At 28.1% G+C, this 16,934-nt stretch overlaps 1 protein-coding gene across 2 annotated transcripts in view; it reads left to right on the top strand.

The window, feature by feature from the left end:
- The window catches only part of LOC135125262 (chondroitin sulfate synthase 1), a 42,840-nt gene that overhangs the window by 4,752 nt on the left and 21,154 nt on the right, over positions 1-16,934 (top strand). For both annotated transcript variants that reach the window (XM_064050702.1, XM_064050703.1), the window contains exon 2: positions 15,982-16,122. In XM_064050702.1, coding sequence (XP_063906772.1) covers positions 15,982-16,122 — 141 coding nt within the window. The remainder of the gene's footprint in view (positions 1-15,981; positions 16,123-16,934) is intronic.

Here is a 16,934-nt window from a genome sequence, read left to right as displayed (position 1 = left end):
AGGAGTTATAGTAATCGAGTCCATCGGACGAATTGCCACTTTTATGTTTTCTTGACGTTTCATGATCCGTTCGATTGTGGTTTAATCAGTAATTTTAGCCTTCTGTTTTGAGAAGACAAACTCATTCAAATCAATTGAGAAATATGTATTTTGCAATTACGCTCCGCCCTTCGGTCTAACAACGAATGAAAAATTCATCACAATTGACATCGGGGGGGTTGGTGATGCTTAATTTTTGTTTTTTTAATATACAGAATTTTCTTTCAAAAACAAGATAGTTAAATATGTTTTCAGTTTCTTGTTGGGAAAAGAAGACTTCGTATATTAAGAAAACATGGACAAAGTATAAGCTCCGCCCACCCACCCCTTCTCCATTGTGATGAATATTTTATTCATCGTGAGCTCAGGGGCGGAGTTTAATTGCAAAATCCTGATTTCCCTACAAGAAATTACCATATGAAATATGTTTTTAAAAAGGTAGAATTTTTCAAAAAAATATTGATGTTACAATTAAACTCCGCCCCTCGTCTGATTATGAATGAAAAACTCATCGCAATTGAGATCGGGGCGGGTGGGTGGGGCTTAATCTTCGTGTTTTTTTTTCTTTATATTCATAGTTTTTTCAACAATTTTTTGCCGCAAAGAACAAGAAATATTATTATAAAAAACAAAGTCAATCTATTATTCAATAATTTTGGACTGTGCTTCTAATGTAAGTCACGTAGAATAACTTGTACTTTCTCGTTTTTCTCGAAAAATTGAAGAAATGAAAAAGTGAAAAATCTAAAAATTGAAACGTCCAAAAGAAGTGGAAAATCTAAAAATGAAAACTCGAAGAGATATCGTAAAATTAACGAAGAAAAAACCGAAAAATTGAAAAATTGCAAATTGAAAAACTGACGAAACGAAAAATTGAAAACTCGTTAGCGATTTTTCAAATGCTTTAAAACAATTGTAGGAAAAATGACAACCATGGCAATTACAAAATTTGTACAAAAACGTTCTTCTTTTTCGAAATCGTCAAGATTTTTAATTTTTCAACGATTTTTAGAATATTTAGCTTTATAGCAAATGAGAACAAAAATCCACTATATGTAAATTTGCCTACAAAATTAGCTTTTACCGACATCTCAACTACTAAGTGACCATTGATCAAGAGGCCAATGTGCGACCTTTCGGAAGCATGCAGTGCTCGAATTGAATAACTCATCTTTTAATATTAATTTAGCCAGAAATGAGCTCATTTTAATGCGGTTTTTTAATAGACCGGCTTATAACCATAAATATTGTTTTACTAGACGTCTGTCTTTCTTGACAGCTACGTTCAGTTTTATAGTAGTAAAATTTTGGTTGAATTTTTGTAAAAATGCCGCTCCATGTAAACACTCCACAGTACACAGAATTGGGAGTCATTCATGGTATTATCTACCGCATGTTTTTAAATGGAATTGCTTGCTTATCAAACAACAACAGTACTGAATGACATCGTCTCCTCGTACTCTGTAGATAAATACTCGTATGTCTTGCGATAAGTACCAATCGAACGATAACCTTCGCTCACTTTCTTCGTCCAAAAGTGTCCAACAACCGAAAAATTAATCAATCACGAAATCTTAGCATGCACCTGTAATCAATCGAGCCAAGTTCTTGACCCATATTTCACTTTATCAGGCCAATTGCAGCGGGCAGATTAAGTCGCTTTTATTTTTGACACACGATGGGTTTAGATTAGATAATACGATGTTATTTACGATACGATATAAACTGTTCACAAAGCCACCGTTCCATTTATTTTTCATATTGTACGAATTTAAATGAACCTTGGATTATGCACATGGCTCTTCTGACGTACATACGAAAATAATTATCGTGCATACAAGCCAGAATCCGCCAATAAAAATAAACAAAAATCGTTTAGTACATGAAACATGAGACAAGTGAAGACCTAATTGCACTCATCCCACCTTGACACGGCCATAAAACCATTCCAAACACCCGTATTTACCATTCCTTTGAAGATAAGAACGTGCAAATACGATTCGCTATGCAACACCGGAACGTTCTGGTCTACTAAATTGGATTTCGTGTTGGTGATGTAACATTTCCAAAAATTTCAATCAGATAAAACCTAAATTTGTTTATCTTGTGATAATTTAGGCAAATACGCTCTGTACCTTCCCCTCTGGCATTAATAACACCTTTTCGTTATTTTGCACGTTTTTGCACGCTTTGGAGTTTGATTTGCAGGTGATGGGTCTTGCGTCTGGTTAGTGTTGAGGGTGTTTGTTTAACGTTGTGTTATTTTTGTCGGGATTTGTTTTTTTTTTTTTTTCTTTGGAGAGGATTTCAGGAGTGATGCGGACGTGCAGTAAATAGGGTTATTGTAATTGCATTCGGTGGAGTGGGTTGGAAGTAGGTGTTGTAATTGGAACAATCGTAATGGGTTTTTATTTTGGGATTTCATGATCAGTGTCGTCATTGATGGGGGAATATTTGTGTGAAGATTTGATTATTTGAGTGGATTGGTTTTATTTGAAATTGTATTCTTTATTGAAATCATAAAAATTTGACGTCAATTGCGAGATTTCAAGTGTCGATTTTTTGATAAGAATTTTGCTATTAATATTACGATAAAACGAATTGATTTTTGGAGATTCAATCTTAAGTCAAAATTAACTTCAAGGCGTCGACTTGTTAAATCGTGACATTTGCAGTGTGAATTTAAAATTTTGACATTTGAAATTTTGAAAATCGATTTTTAGACGTTTAAGGTATAATTGTCAAATTCGAAGCTCTGGTTTTTGAAATAATAATAATTTGGCATTAATTGCGAAATTTTCGTTTTAAAATTTGACGGCTGTTTGCAATAAAATAATACTATTTTGAGAAAAATTAGGACTCGCATTTTTTAAAATAAAGTAGAAACTTGAATTAAATGAATTTCAAATCTTTGACTTTATAAGTAGTAAAGTTTGGAAATTAGTTTGAAATTTTTTACTTTTGAAATCGCAAATATCGATTTTTGGATCTCCAGCCAATAATATTTACAATTCGGAGTCACAGTTTAAATGTCAAAATTTTATTATTCGACTCAGATTTTTATTTTAAAATTACGATAAAACCAAGAGTCACCACGAAGGTCTACAATTGACAGTTTTTCCAGAAATGTGAACACAGCGTCAGAACTTTCAATTGATTTTTGGAGATTTAATTTTAAAAATTCCCCGTCAGTTTCAGTAAACTTAATAAAATGATGAAAAAACGGATGCTCTTTTTGTAAAAAATAGTCAAAAAGGCAAAATTAACTTCAAGGCGTCGACTTCTTAAATCGCGAGATTTGCGGCATGATTTTAAAATTTTGACTTTTGAAATTTTGAAAATCGATTTTTAGCCGTTTAAGGTATAATTGTCAAATTCGAAGCTCTGGTTTTTGAAATAATAAAAATTTGGCATTAATTGCGAAATTTTCGTTTTAAAATTTGACAGTTTGTTTGTAATAAAATGATACTATTTTGGGAAAAATTAGAACTCGCATGTTTTAAAATAAAGTAGAAACTTTAATTAAATGAATTCCAAATCTTTACTTTATAAGTAGTAAAGTTTGAAAATTAGTTTGAAATTTTTTACTTTTGAAATCGCAAATATCGATTTTTGGATCTCCAGCCAATAATATTCACAATTCGGAGTCACAGTTTAAATGGCAAAATTTTATTATTCGACTCAGATTTTTCTTTTAAAATTACGATAAAACCAAGAGTCACCACGAAGGTCTACAATTGACAGTTTTTCCTGAAATGTAAACAGCTTGAGAATTTTCAATTGATTTTTGGAGATTTAATTTTAAAAATTCCCGTCAGTTTCAGTAAAACTTAATAAAATGATGAAAAAACGGATGCTCTTTTTGTAAAAAATAGTCAAAAAGTCAAAACTAACTTCAAGGCGTCGACTTCTTAAATCGCGAGATTTGCGGCATGATTTTAAAATTTTGACTTTTGAAATTTTGAAAATCGATTTTTAGACGTTCAAGGTATAATTGTCAAATTCGAAGCTATGGTTTTTGAAATAATAAAAATTTGGCATTAATTGCGAAATTTTCGTTTTAAAATTTGACGGTTGTTTGCAATAAAATGATACTATTTTGGGAAAAATTAGTACTCGCATTTTTTAAAATAAAGTAGAAACTTTAATTAAATGAATTACAAATCTTTGTCTTTATAAATAGTAAAGTTTGGAAATTAGTTTGCAAGTTTTGACTTTCGAGATCGCAAATATCGATTTTTGGATATCTAGCCTACAATATTTCGAATTTCGGAGTCGTAGTTTTAAATGTCAAAATTTTATCATTCGTGTCAGATTTTTCGTTTTAAAATTACGATAAATTCAAGAAAGCACAAACATCGAGAATTGACAATTTTTCTGAAATGTAAACGGAGCTTCAGAATTTTCAATTTTGATTTTTGAGATCGAAGTTACGCATTTTTAAATCTCGATTTATGGTGTTTTAATTTTAAAAATTCCCCTGTCAGTTTCACTAAAACGAAATAAAATTACTAGAAAACTGACGCTTTTTTCTTGTGAAAAATAGCCAAAAAGTCAAAATTAACTCCAAGGCGTCGACTTCTTAAATCGTGAGATTTGCGGCATGATTTTAAAATTTTGACTTTTGAAATTTTGAAAATCGATTTTTAGACGTTCAAGGTATAATTGTCAAATTCGAAGCTATGGTTTTTGAAATAATAAAAATTTGGCATTAATTGCGAAATTTTCGTTTTAAAATTTGACGGTTGTTTGCAATAAAATGATACTATTTTGGGAAAAATTAGTACTCGCATTTTTTAAAATAAAGTAGAAACTTTAATTAAATGAATTACAAATCTTTGTCTTTATAAATAGTAAAGTTTGGAAATTAGTTTGCAAGTTTTGACTTTCGAGATCGCAAATATCGATTTTTGGATATCTAGCCTACAATATTTCGAATTTCGGAGTCGTAGTTTTAAATGTCAAAATTTTATCATTCGTGTCAGATTTTTCGTTTTAAAATTACGATAAAACCAAGAAAGCACAAACATCGAGAATTGACAATTTTTCTGAAATGTAAACGGAGCTTCAGAATTTTCAATTTTGATTTTTGAGATCGAAGTTATGCATTTTTAAATCTCGATTTCTGGTGTTTTAATTTTAAAAATTCCCCTGTCAGTTTCACTAAAACGAAATAAAATTACGAGAAAACTGACGCTTTTTTCTGGTAAAAAATAGCCAAAAAGTCAAAATTAACTCCAAGGCGTCGACTTCTTAAATCGTATTGTGTGCGGCATGATTTTAAAATTTTGACTTTTGAAATTTTGAAAATCGATTTTTAGACGTTTAAAATACAACTGTCAAATTCGAAGCTCTCACCTTTTAAATAATAAAAATTTGCCATAAAGTGCGAAGTTTTAGTTTTAAAATTTGACTGTTGTTTGGAATAAAACGATACGATTTTGCGAAAAATCAGAAATCGCACTTTTTAAAATGAAGTAGAAACTTTAATTAATTGCATCCGAAATCTTTGACTTTATAAATAGTAAAATTTGGAAATTAGTTTGCAAGTTTTGGCTTTCGAGATCGCAAATATCGATTTTTTGATATGTAATCTACGATATTTAGAATTTCGGAGTCGTAGTTTTAAATGTCAAAATTTTATTAGTTATTCGTGTCAGATTTTTCGTTTTAAAATTACAATAAATTCAAGAAAGCACCAACATCGAGAATTGACAGTTTTTTCTGAAATGTAAACGGAGCTTCAGCATTTTCAATTTTGATTTTTGAGATCGAAGTTATGCATTTTTAAATCTCGATTTCTGGTGTTTTAATTTTAAAAATTCCCCTGTCAGTTTCACTAAAACAAAATAAAATTACGAGAAAACTGACGCTTTTTTCTGGTAAAAAATAGCCAAAAAGGCAAAATTAACTCCAAGGCGTCGACTTCTTAAATCGTATTGTATGCGGCATGATTTTAAAATTTTGACTTTTGAAATTTTGAAAATCGATTTTTAGACGTTTAATATACAACTGTCAAATTCGAAGCTCTCACTGTTGAAATAATAAAAATTTGCCATAAAGTGCGAAGTTTTCGTTTTAAAATTTGACTGTTGTTTGGAATAAAACCATACGATTTTGCGAAAAATTAGAAATCGCACTTTTTAAAATAAAGTAGAAACTTTAATTAATCGAATCCGAAATCTTTGGCTTTATAAATAGTAAAGTTTGGAAATTAGTTTGCAAGTTTTGACTTTCGAGATCGCAAATATCGATTTTTGGATATCTAGCATACAATATTTAGAATTTCGGGGTCGTAATTTTAAATGTCAAAATTTTATCATTCGTGTCAGACTTTTCATTTTAAAATTGCAATAAAACCAAGAAAGCGCAAACATCGAGAATTGACAGTTTTTTTCTGAAATGTAAACGAAACTTCAGAATTTTCAATTTTGATTTTTGAGATCGAAGTTATGCATTTTTAAATCTCGATTTCTGGTGTTTTAATTTAAAAAATTCCCCTGTCAAGTTTCACTAAAACGAAATAAAATTACCAGAAAACTGACCCTTTTTTCTTGTAAAAAATAGCCAAAAAGTCAAAATTAACTCCAAGGCGTCGACTTCTTAAATCGTATTGTGTGCGGCATGATTTTAAAATTTTGACTTTTCAAATTTTGAAAATCGATTTTTAGACGTTTAATATACAACTGTCAAATTCGAAGCTCTCACCTTTGAAATAATAAAAATTTGCCATAAAGTGCGAAGTTTTCGTTTTAAAATTTGACTGTTGTTTGGAATAAAACTATACGATTTTGCGAAAAATTAGAAATCGCACTTTTTAAAATAAAGTAGAAACTTTAATTAATCGAATCCGAAATCTTTGACTTTATAAATAGTAAAGTTTGGAAATTAGTTTGCAAGTTTTGACTTTCGAGATCGCAAATATCGATTTTTTGATATGTAATCTACAATATTTAGAATTTCGGAGTCGTAGTTTTAAATGTCAAAATTTTATTAGTTATTCGTGTCAGATTTTTCGTTTTAAAATTACAATAAATTCAAGAAAGCACCAACATCGAGAATTGACAGTTTTTTCTGAAATGTAAACGGAGCTTCAGAATTTTCGATTTTGATTTTTTGAGATCGAAGTTACGCTTTTTTAAATCTCGATTTTTGGTGTTTTAATTTTAAAAATTCCCCTGTCAGTTTCACTAAAACGAAATAAAATTTACGAGAAAACTGACGCTTTTTTCTTGTAAAAAATAGTCAAAAAGTCAAAATTAACTCCAAGGCGTCCACTTCTTAAATCGTATTGTGTTCAGCATGATTTTAAAATTTTGACTTTTGAAATTTTGAAAATCGATTTTTAGACGTTTAATACAACTGTCAAATTCGAAGCTCTCACTTTAGAAATAATAAATATTTGTCATAAATTGCGAAGTTTTCGTTTTAAAATTTGACTGTTGTTTGGAATAAAACGATACGATTTTGCGAAAAATTAGAAATCGCACTTTTTAAAATAAAGTAGAATCTTTAATTAATTGAATCCGAAATCTTTGACTTTATAAATAGTAAAGTTTGGAAATTAGTTTGCAAGTTTTGACTTTCGAGATCGCAAATATCGATTTTTGGATATCTAGCTTACAATATTTAGAATTTCGGAGTTGTAGTTTTAAATGTCAAAATTTTATCATTCGTGTCAGATTTTTCATTTTAAAATTACGATAAAACCAAGAAAGCACAATCATCGAGAATTGACAGTTTTTTCTGAAATGTAAACGGAGCTTCAGAATTTTCGATTTTGATTTTTGAAATCGAAGTTACGCATTTTTAAATCTCGATTTCTGGTGTTTTAATTTTAAAAATTCCCCTGTCAGTTTCACTAAAACGAAATAAAATTACGAGAAAACTGACGCTTTTTTCTTGTAAAAAAATAGTCAAAAAGTCAAAATTAACTCCAAGGTGTCGACTTCTTAAATCGTATTGTGTTCAGCATGAATTTAAAATTTTGACTTTTGAAATTTTGAAAATCGATTTTTAGACGTTTAATATACAACTGTCAAATTCGAAACTCTCACTTTTGAAATAGTAAAAATTTGCCATAAAGTGCGAAGTTTTCGTTTTAATATTTGACTGTTGTTTGCGATAAAATGATACGATTTTGCGAAAAATTAGAAATCGCACTTTTTAAAATAAAGTAGAAACTTTGATTAATTGAATCCGAAATCTTTGACTTTATAAATAGTAAAGTTTGGAAATTAGTTTGCAAGTTTTGACTTTGAAGATCGCAAATATCGATTTTTGGATATCTAGCCGACAATATTTCGAATTTCGGAGTCGTAGTTTTAAATGTCAAAATTTTATTATTCGTGTCAGATTTTTCGTTTTAAAATTACGATAAATCCAAGAAAGCACAAACATCGAGAATTGGCAGTTTTTTCGGAAATGTAAACGGAGCTTCAGAATTTTCAATTTTGATTTTTGAGATCGAAGTTACGCATTTTTAAATCTCGACTTATGGTGTTTTAGTTTTAAAAATTCCCCTGTCAAGTTTCACTAAAACGAAATAAAACTACGAGAAAACTGACGCTTTTTTCTTGTAAAAAATAGCCAAAAAGTCAAAATTAACTCCAAGGCGTCGACTTCTTAAATCGTATTGTGTGCGGCATGATTTTAAAATTTTGACTTTTCAAATTTTGAAAATCGATTTTTAGACGTTTAATATACAACTGTCAAATTCGAAGCTCTCACCTTTGAAATAATAAAAATTTGCCATAAAATGCGAAGTTTTCGTTTTAAAATTTGACTGTTGTTTGCGATAAAACGATACGATTTTGCAAAAAATTAGAAATTGCACTTTTTAAAATAAAGTAGAAACGAAATCTTTGATTTTGTAAATAGTAAAGCTTTGAAATTAGTTTGCAAGTTTTGACTTTCGAGATCGCAAATATCGATTTTTGGATATCTAACCTACAATATTTAGAATTTCGGAGTCGTAGTTTTAGATGTCAAAATTTTATCATTCGTGTCAGATTTTTCATTTTAAAATTACGATAAAACCAAGAAAGCACAAACATCGAGAATTGACAGTTTTTTCCGAAATGTAAACGAAGCTTCAGAGTTTTCAATTTTGATTTTTGAGATCGAAGTTACGCATTTTTAAATCTCGATTTATGTTTTAATTTTTAAAATTCCCCTGTCAGTTTCACTAAAACGAAATAAAATTACGAGAAAACTAAAACGTATTGTGTGCGGCTTAATTTAGAATTTTGACTTTTGAAATTTTGAAAATCGATTTTTGGACAACATTTCTCGAATTTGAAGTTGTAGTTTAGATGTCAAAATTCTATTATTCGTGTGATTTAATTCTTGCATCGTAAAAGCAGTTGTTAAATCTCAATGTTCCTTGTTTGTAAAAAATGGTCGAAATGTGAAAATTAATTCCAAGACTCCGACTTTTTAACTCTTTAAAACCTACTTCGTAGATGAATTTCTTATCAGTGTCATTACTTTGCGAAAGTTATTTTTAGCTTTATTACTTTCACGAAATATTATTATTATTTAAACGATAAATGGAAAGCAAAACACATTAAAATGATTAACAACTCCGTTTTTATTTTTTTGAGCTGATAACGAGTACCACGATGGTACTCGTGGGTGTAGTACCTCGAGAACAATGCATCTACGTGTTCCGACCCGAAAAAAGACCAACGCACGAGAAACAAGAAGCAGATGTCGTCGGAGAAGACTCATAAATATCTAAATAACCAGACATCTAACCCAGCTGCAAACATGTGGCTACCATGGCCTTGAACTTCAACCAAATCGCCCCCGTTGCCCATTGAAGGACAACTCGTTAATTCTCTTCGCGTACTTTGCGTTTTCAACCTGACATTAAGAGGTTTTCAGAGTGCGCATTCTACACTTCGCACTTTGAATTTAATTAATTATAATTAAGGTATAATGTCTAAAAGCAATAAGGCCTTCATTGTATGCTAATCATGGCGGGGGCAAACGTTGGATTTAGTGTTCACGTTTTTTGTTATCACTTCGATTAAAATGAATCGGATATTGGGAGAACGAAATGAATAATTAGAGTTAATTAATTAGAATAATAAGCGGGAATTAAAACCAATTACGTCGTAGTGGGACGTCTTGACAAAAAATTCATTGTGGAAACGTTGAAAAAAGTGGCCAAAACAAGTCGAGTTTCCGTTGTGTTTTAAATTTCATCGTACGATTTGTTTTTTGCTGTTTGTAATCGCACTGTAAACAAAGCAACTTAAGTAACAGTTGTGTAATATGTTGTTGCGGGTTTTTAGAGGTAAGATGATATGTGTTAAATATTTGCATTTGTTGCAGTTTATATCCGGGGTCTCAGATTTTTTTACTTTTAAATTATCGCTCATGATTCAGAGACGACATGAACAAAATGTTTTCAATTCGTTCAATTTTATAATTAATTTTAAGTATGTAATTATTACTTATCTTTAGTAGTTTTTTTTTATGCTGTGCTCATGTTGTAGACATGTGACAAAAATTAGGGTTTTTTTATATACCTGAAAATTGATTCCGGAAAATCTTGAGATTTTAAAATTAAAATATCTAAAAATTGAAAAATTTCGAAAAATTACAGATCAAAAAAATAAAAACGGAGAAAAAAAATTAAAATATCAAAAATTTGCATGTTAAAACTGTAAAATTAAAAATTGAGAAACTGAGAAACATTGAAATATGTTTCAAAATATAGGGAAATGAAAAATATCAACAAATTAAAAAATGGAAAATTGAAAAAAAATGCAAGTCGAAAAATTGGAAAATCGAAAAATCGAGAATTTCAAGAGATGAAATATCGAAATTGAGAATCAAATAATATGATCACATAAAGTGAAAAATTGAAAAATTCAAAAATGGAAAAATAGTAAATTTAAAAATTCTGAAATGAAAATAAATTGAAGACATCAAAAATTAAAAAATTAAAAAGTTGAAAAATCGAAAGACAGAAATTTGAGGAAATGAAAAAACGAAAAATTAGCTTACCCACACATTGAAACATCGGAAAAACTGAAAAATTGAAATTCTTCTAAAATTAAAAAATAAATAAATAAATGAAAAAATTCAAAAGATTCAGACTCGAAAAATTAGAAAATTGAGAAACTGAAAAAATTAAAAATGGAACAATAAAAAAATCCAAAAATAGGAAAAGCGAAAAATTTAAATATCTATAAACTGAAAAATCGAAAAATTGCAAACTTGAGAATTTTAAAACTGGAAAATCAAAAAATAAAAAACCGAACAAACGAAAAATCAAAAATTGCAAATCAAATATTGAAAAGTGAAAAAACTGAAAATCGAAAAACTGAAAAACCAAAAAATTGAAAATTTTAAAACTGCAAATAAAAAAATTGAAAAATCAAAAATCAAAATGAGAAACTAGAAAATCAAAAAATTAAAAATCGAGAACTCAAAAAATCGAAAAATTCCAAATCAAAATTGGAAAGCCGAGAAATTGAAAATCGAAAAATTGAAACCCAAAAAATTGAAAACTCGAAAATCTAATTACTGAAAAAAAAAAAATTTTAATATCTAGAAATTAAAAATCGAAAAATTGTAACAAAAAAATGGAGAATTTTAAAACTGCAAATCGAAAAACTGAAAAATCAAAAATCAAAATGAGAAACTGGAAAATCAAAAAATTAAAAAATCGAGGAACTGAAAAATCGAAAAATAGAACAACCAAAAAATTCAAAATACCAAAAATCAAAATATAAAAAAATTGACATTTTGAAAAATCGAAAAATTAAAAATTGAGAAACTGAAAAATCACAAAATTTAAAAATCTAGAAATTGAGAAATCGAAAAATTGAAAAATTGAAAACTCAAAAATTTGCATTCGAAAACTGAAAACTAGAAAATGGAAAAATCTAAAAATGGAAAAATCAAGAAATTAAAATATTTAGAAATTGAAAAATCTGAAAATAAAAATTGTAAAACTGAAAAAAAAATACAAAAATCGGGAAATTGAAAAATCGAAAAATTCCAAATCAAAATTGGAAAGTCGAGAAATTGAAAATCGAAAAATTGAAACCCAAAAAATTGAAAACTCGAAAATCTAATTACTGAAAAAACGAAAAATTTTAATATCTATAAATTAAAAATCGAAAAATTGTAACAAAAAAATGGAGAATTTTAAAACTGCAAATCGAAAAACTGAAAAATCGAAAAATAGAACAAACGAAAATTTTAAATACATATATGTATCTAGAAATTGAAAAATCGAAAAGTAGAAAAACCAAAAAATTCAAAAAACCAAAAATTAAAATATAAAAAAATTGACATTTTGAAAAATCGAAAAATTAAAAATTGAGAAACTGAAAAATCACAAAATTTAAAAATCTAGAAATTGAAAAATCGAAAAATTGAAAGACCAAAAAATTGAAAACTCAAAAATTTGCATTCAAAAACTAAAAACTAGAAAATGGAAAAATCTAAAAATGGAAAAATCAAGAAATTAAAATATTTAGAAATTGAAAAATCTGAAAATAAAAATTGTAAAACTGAAAAAAGAAATACAAAAATCGGGAAATTGAAAAATCGAAAAATTCCGAATCAAAATAGGAAAGTCGAGGAATTGAAAATCGAAAAATTGAAACCCAAAAAATTGAAAACTCGAAAATCTAATTACTGAAAAAACGAAAAATTTTAATTTCTAGAAATTAAAAATCGAAAAATTGTAACAAAAAAATGGAGAATTTTAAAACTGCAAATCGAAAAACTGAAAAATCGAAAAATAGAACAAACGAAAATTTTAAATACATATATGTATCTAGAAATTGAAAAATCGAAAAGTAGAAAAACCAAAAAATTCAAAAAACCAAAAATTAAAATATAAAAAAATTGACATTTTGAAAAATCGAAAAATTAAAAATTGAGAAACTGAAAAATCACAAAATTTAAAAATCTAGAAATTGAAAAATCGAAAAATTGAAAGACCAAAAAATTGAAAACTCAAAAATTTGCATTCAAAAACTAAAAACTAGAAAATGGAAAAATCTAAAAATGGAAAAATCAAGAAATTAAAATATTTCGAAATTGAAAAATCTGAAAATAAAAATTGTAAAACTAAAAAAAAATACAAAAATCGGGAAATTGAAAAATCGAAAAATTCGAAATCAAAATTGGAAAGTCGAGAAATTGTAAATCGAAAAATTGAAACCCAAAAAATTTAAAACTCGAAAATCTAATTACTGAAAAAGCGAAAAATTTTATTATCTAAAAATTAAAAATCGAAAAATTGTAACAAAAAAATGGAGGATTTTAAAACTGCAAATGGAAAAACTGAAAAATCAAAATCAAAATGAGAAACTAGAAAATCAAAAAATTAAAAAATCTAGGAATTGAAAAATCGAAAAATAGAACAAACGAAAATTTTAAATACATATATGTATCTAGAGATTGAAAAAACGAAAAGTAAAAAAACCAAAAAATTCAAAAAACCAAAAATTAAAATTAAAAAAATTGACATTTTGAAAAATCGAAAAATTAAAAATTGAGAAACTGAAAAATCACAAAATTTAAAAATCTAGAAATTGAAAAATCGAAAAATTGAAAAATCAAAAAATTGAAAACTCAAAAATTTGCATTCAAAAACTGAAAACTAGAAAATGGAAAAATCTAAAAATGGAAAAATCAAGAAATTAAAATATTTAGAAATTGAAAAATCTGAAAATAAAAATTGTAAAACTGAAAAAAAAATACAAAATTCGTGAAATTGAAAAATCGAAAAATTCCAAATCAAAACTGGAAAGTCAATAAATTGAAAAACGAAAAATTGAAACCCAAAAAATTGAAAACGTGAAAATCTAATTACTGAAAAAACGAAAAATTTTAATATCTAGAATTGTGCATTCAAAAACTGAAAATTAGAAAATGGAAAAATCTAAAAATGGAAAAATCTAAAAATGGAAAAATCAAGAAATTAAAATATTTAGAATTTGAGAAATCCGAAAATAAAAATGAAAAAACTGAAAAATAAAAAAAAATTAAAATCGAGAAACTGAAAAATCTAAAAAAAAGACACACGAAAAATTTAAATATGTATTTAGAGATTGAAAAATAGAAAAATTGCAAACCGAAATATTGAAAAATCTCAAAATTGTATACTCAAAATTTGCATAGTAGAAATTGAAAAATCGAGAAACTAAAAATCGAAAAATTGAAAAACCAAAAAATTGAAAACTCAAAAAATTGCATTATAAAAACTGAAAATTATAAAATGGAAAAATTGAAAAATCGAGCAATTAAAATAGCCATCTAGAAATTGAAAAATCGCAAAATAAATTTGAAAAACAGAAAAATCAAAAAATTAAAATCAAAGGACCGAAAAATAGGACACACGAAAAATTGAAATATGTATGTCAAAAATGAAAAAATAGAAAAAAATTTAATCGAAGTATTGAAAAATCGTAGAATTGCAAACTCAAAAATTCGCATGGTGGAAAATGAAATGATGAAAATTGGAAAATCTAGAAATTAAAAATTGAAAAACTGATAAATATAAAAATAAAATATCGAGAAACCGAAAAATGAAAAATTAAAAATCGAGAAATTTAATAATTGGGGAACGAAAATATGAATAAATTGAAACAACGAAAACTTGTAAAATGTCAAAAATTGCAAATGGAGACATTGAAAAATCTAGAAACTGAAAATTTCGAAAGTTGAATTTAGAACTAAAAACTCGAAGTTATAAATGTAAAACTGAAAAATTCAAACCAATAACTTGAAAACTCGAAAAGCTGAAAAATTGAAACAAAAAAGGACGGAATTTTTCGTGTTTTGAATTTTTCAATTTTTCATTTCTTCTTGTTTGTCCGATTTTTCAATTTTCACTTCTTCAGTTTTCCGATATTTCAGGTTCCCAATTTTTCGATTTCGGAATTGAAAATTTACGCTTTTCCAGCTTTTGAATTTTTAAGTTATCCGAAAATTCAGAAATTGAAAAATCGAAAAATTGAAGAAACGAAAAATTCAAAAATTGACAAAAAAATTCGAAAAATTAAAAATCGAGAAACAAAAAGCGAACAACTGAAAATCGTGAAACTGAAAAATGAAAAATTAAAAATCGAGAAATTTAAATATTGGGATCTAAAAATGGATAAATTGAAAAAACGAAAAGTTGTAAGATTGAAAAATTGCAAATCAATAAGTTGAAAACTCGTCATCTGAATTGTTTAATTTTTCATTTCTTAGTTTTTTCCGATTTTTCAATTTTCACTCTTTCAATTTTTCGATATTTCAGGTTCCCAATTTTTTTTTGTTTTACGTTTTTCGGTTTCTTAATTTGAAATTTTTGGACTTTCAAATTTTCGATTTCAGATTGTTCAAGTTTTCGGTGATTCAGATTCTCGATTTGCAATTTTTCAGATCTTCAATTTGAAACTTTGCAATTTTCCAACTTTTGAACTTTTCAGTAATTCCAAAATTCAAAAATTAAGAAATCGAAAAATTGAAGAAACGAAAAATTAAAAAACTGAAAAGAAATCAGCAGTTTAAATTTCGAAAAATTAAAAATCGAGAAACTGAAAAATCGAAAACTTGCAAAATGAAAAATTGAAGAAGTGAAAGTTGACAAATTCAAAATTTGAAATAGAAAACACAAAAATCAAAATAGACAATAAACTAAAAAATCGATGAACCGAACAACTGGATTCGCCGCGGTTGCGGAAAAAACGACATAACCTCCCGCGCCGTCTGGAGGTGAGTCATGCTACATTTCCTCCCAAGCCCCAAAACGGCAACTTCTCTCACCGATCTCCACTCGTACCTCCAGTACGACACGTCTCCTCCACAGCGCTAAAACAATAAATCAATACGACTTTCCCATGTCGAAACCTAATGAAGTAATCATTTAGACCCTGAATTCATCAAGCCTCTATTAAATTTCGTCTGCTTCTTCAACAGATGCAAGTCATATTGTACCACAACCAAAGTGGGCAGGCGGCATTCACGGGCGACTTGAAACAGAAGGAAGTCCATCGGGCCATCACTCTACACCCAGTCAAACAACCAAGGCACATGTACAGGCTGGATAAATACGTCAAGGTTGGTATTTTTCCTGCAATTTGCGTATGCTCGAACTAACACCGTTAATAATACGTCTTGTTCGAAGACTCGCCGGCTCGGGGAAATTGGGCTAGTTTTTATTGGAACTCGTTGAAAGAGGCGTAATTGAGCCGGAATTTCCCGGGGGCCCATGGGAGGCAATAACAATAAATTGGTCAGACTCGCCCTAAATTCATTTAAAATTTTCGAAAAATTGCGCTTTCGCAACGATGCATCGCAGTAGGCCAAGTATACATACAGGATTATTAGAAAGTTGTAAAAGCAAAAATAAATATATTAAATCGAGAGTAAATAAATATATCTGTTAGTTAGCACGGTACTTTATGACTACATAAATGTAGATACATGCGTCATAAAGCAATCTCTTTTTTTATTATATTTCTGTGGTTGTATTTACACAAGTTTGCGATCCTTTTTCCTGTATTTATAAACTATTTTCGGTTTACGATCTATTCACTCAATTGGTACGTCAAGAACACCACTAAAGTTTACAGCTTACGTAATTGATAGCGGATTTTTTCAGTAGCTGAACGCCGATTTCGTTTTATTGTCAGGCAGTTGCAATGATCATTAACTTTACAAGTTAATGGTTTAGTTCGAGGTTCACAGACGTAGAAATATTTGCGGGTTGCTGGGGAACACGCTGGTTGGCGAATTTCGGGTGGTTTTGGTTATTTTCGGTTGAATTTTGACTTGATCCAACTACTAGGTAATTCAAAATTTGACAAAAAATGGAAATTTATCTTGAAAAGACAAAATCGGCAGAATTTAGTGTTTTATTGTAGAAACAA

The sequence above is a fragment of the Zophobas morio genome, unplaced genomic scaffold, assembly GCF_036711695.1.
Source record: "Zophobas morio isolate AGI-343-1 ecotype UQ-CSIRO unplaced genomic scaffold, CSIRO_AGI_Zmor_V1 ptg000008l, whole genome shotgun sequence".
Taxonomy (NCBI): Eukaryota; Metazoa; Arthropoda; class Insecta; order Coleoptera; family Tenebrionidae; genus Zophobas; species Zophobas morio.
This window is presented reverse-complemented; position numbering and strand designations above follow the sequence as displayed.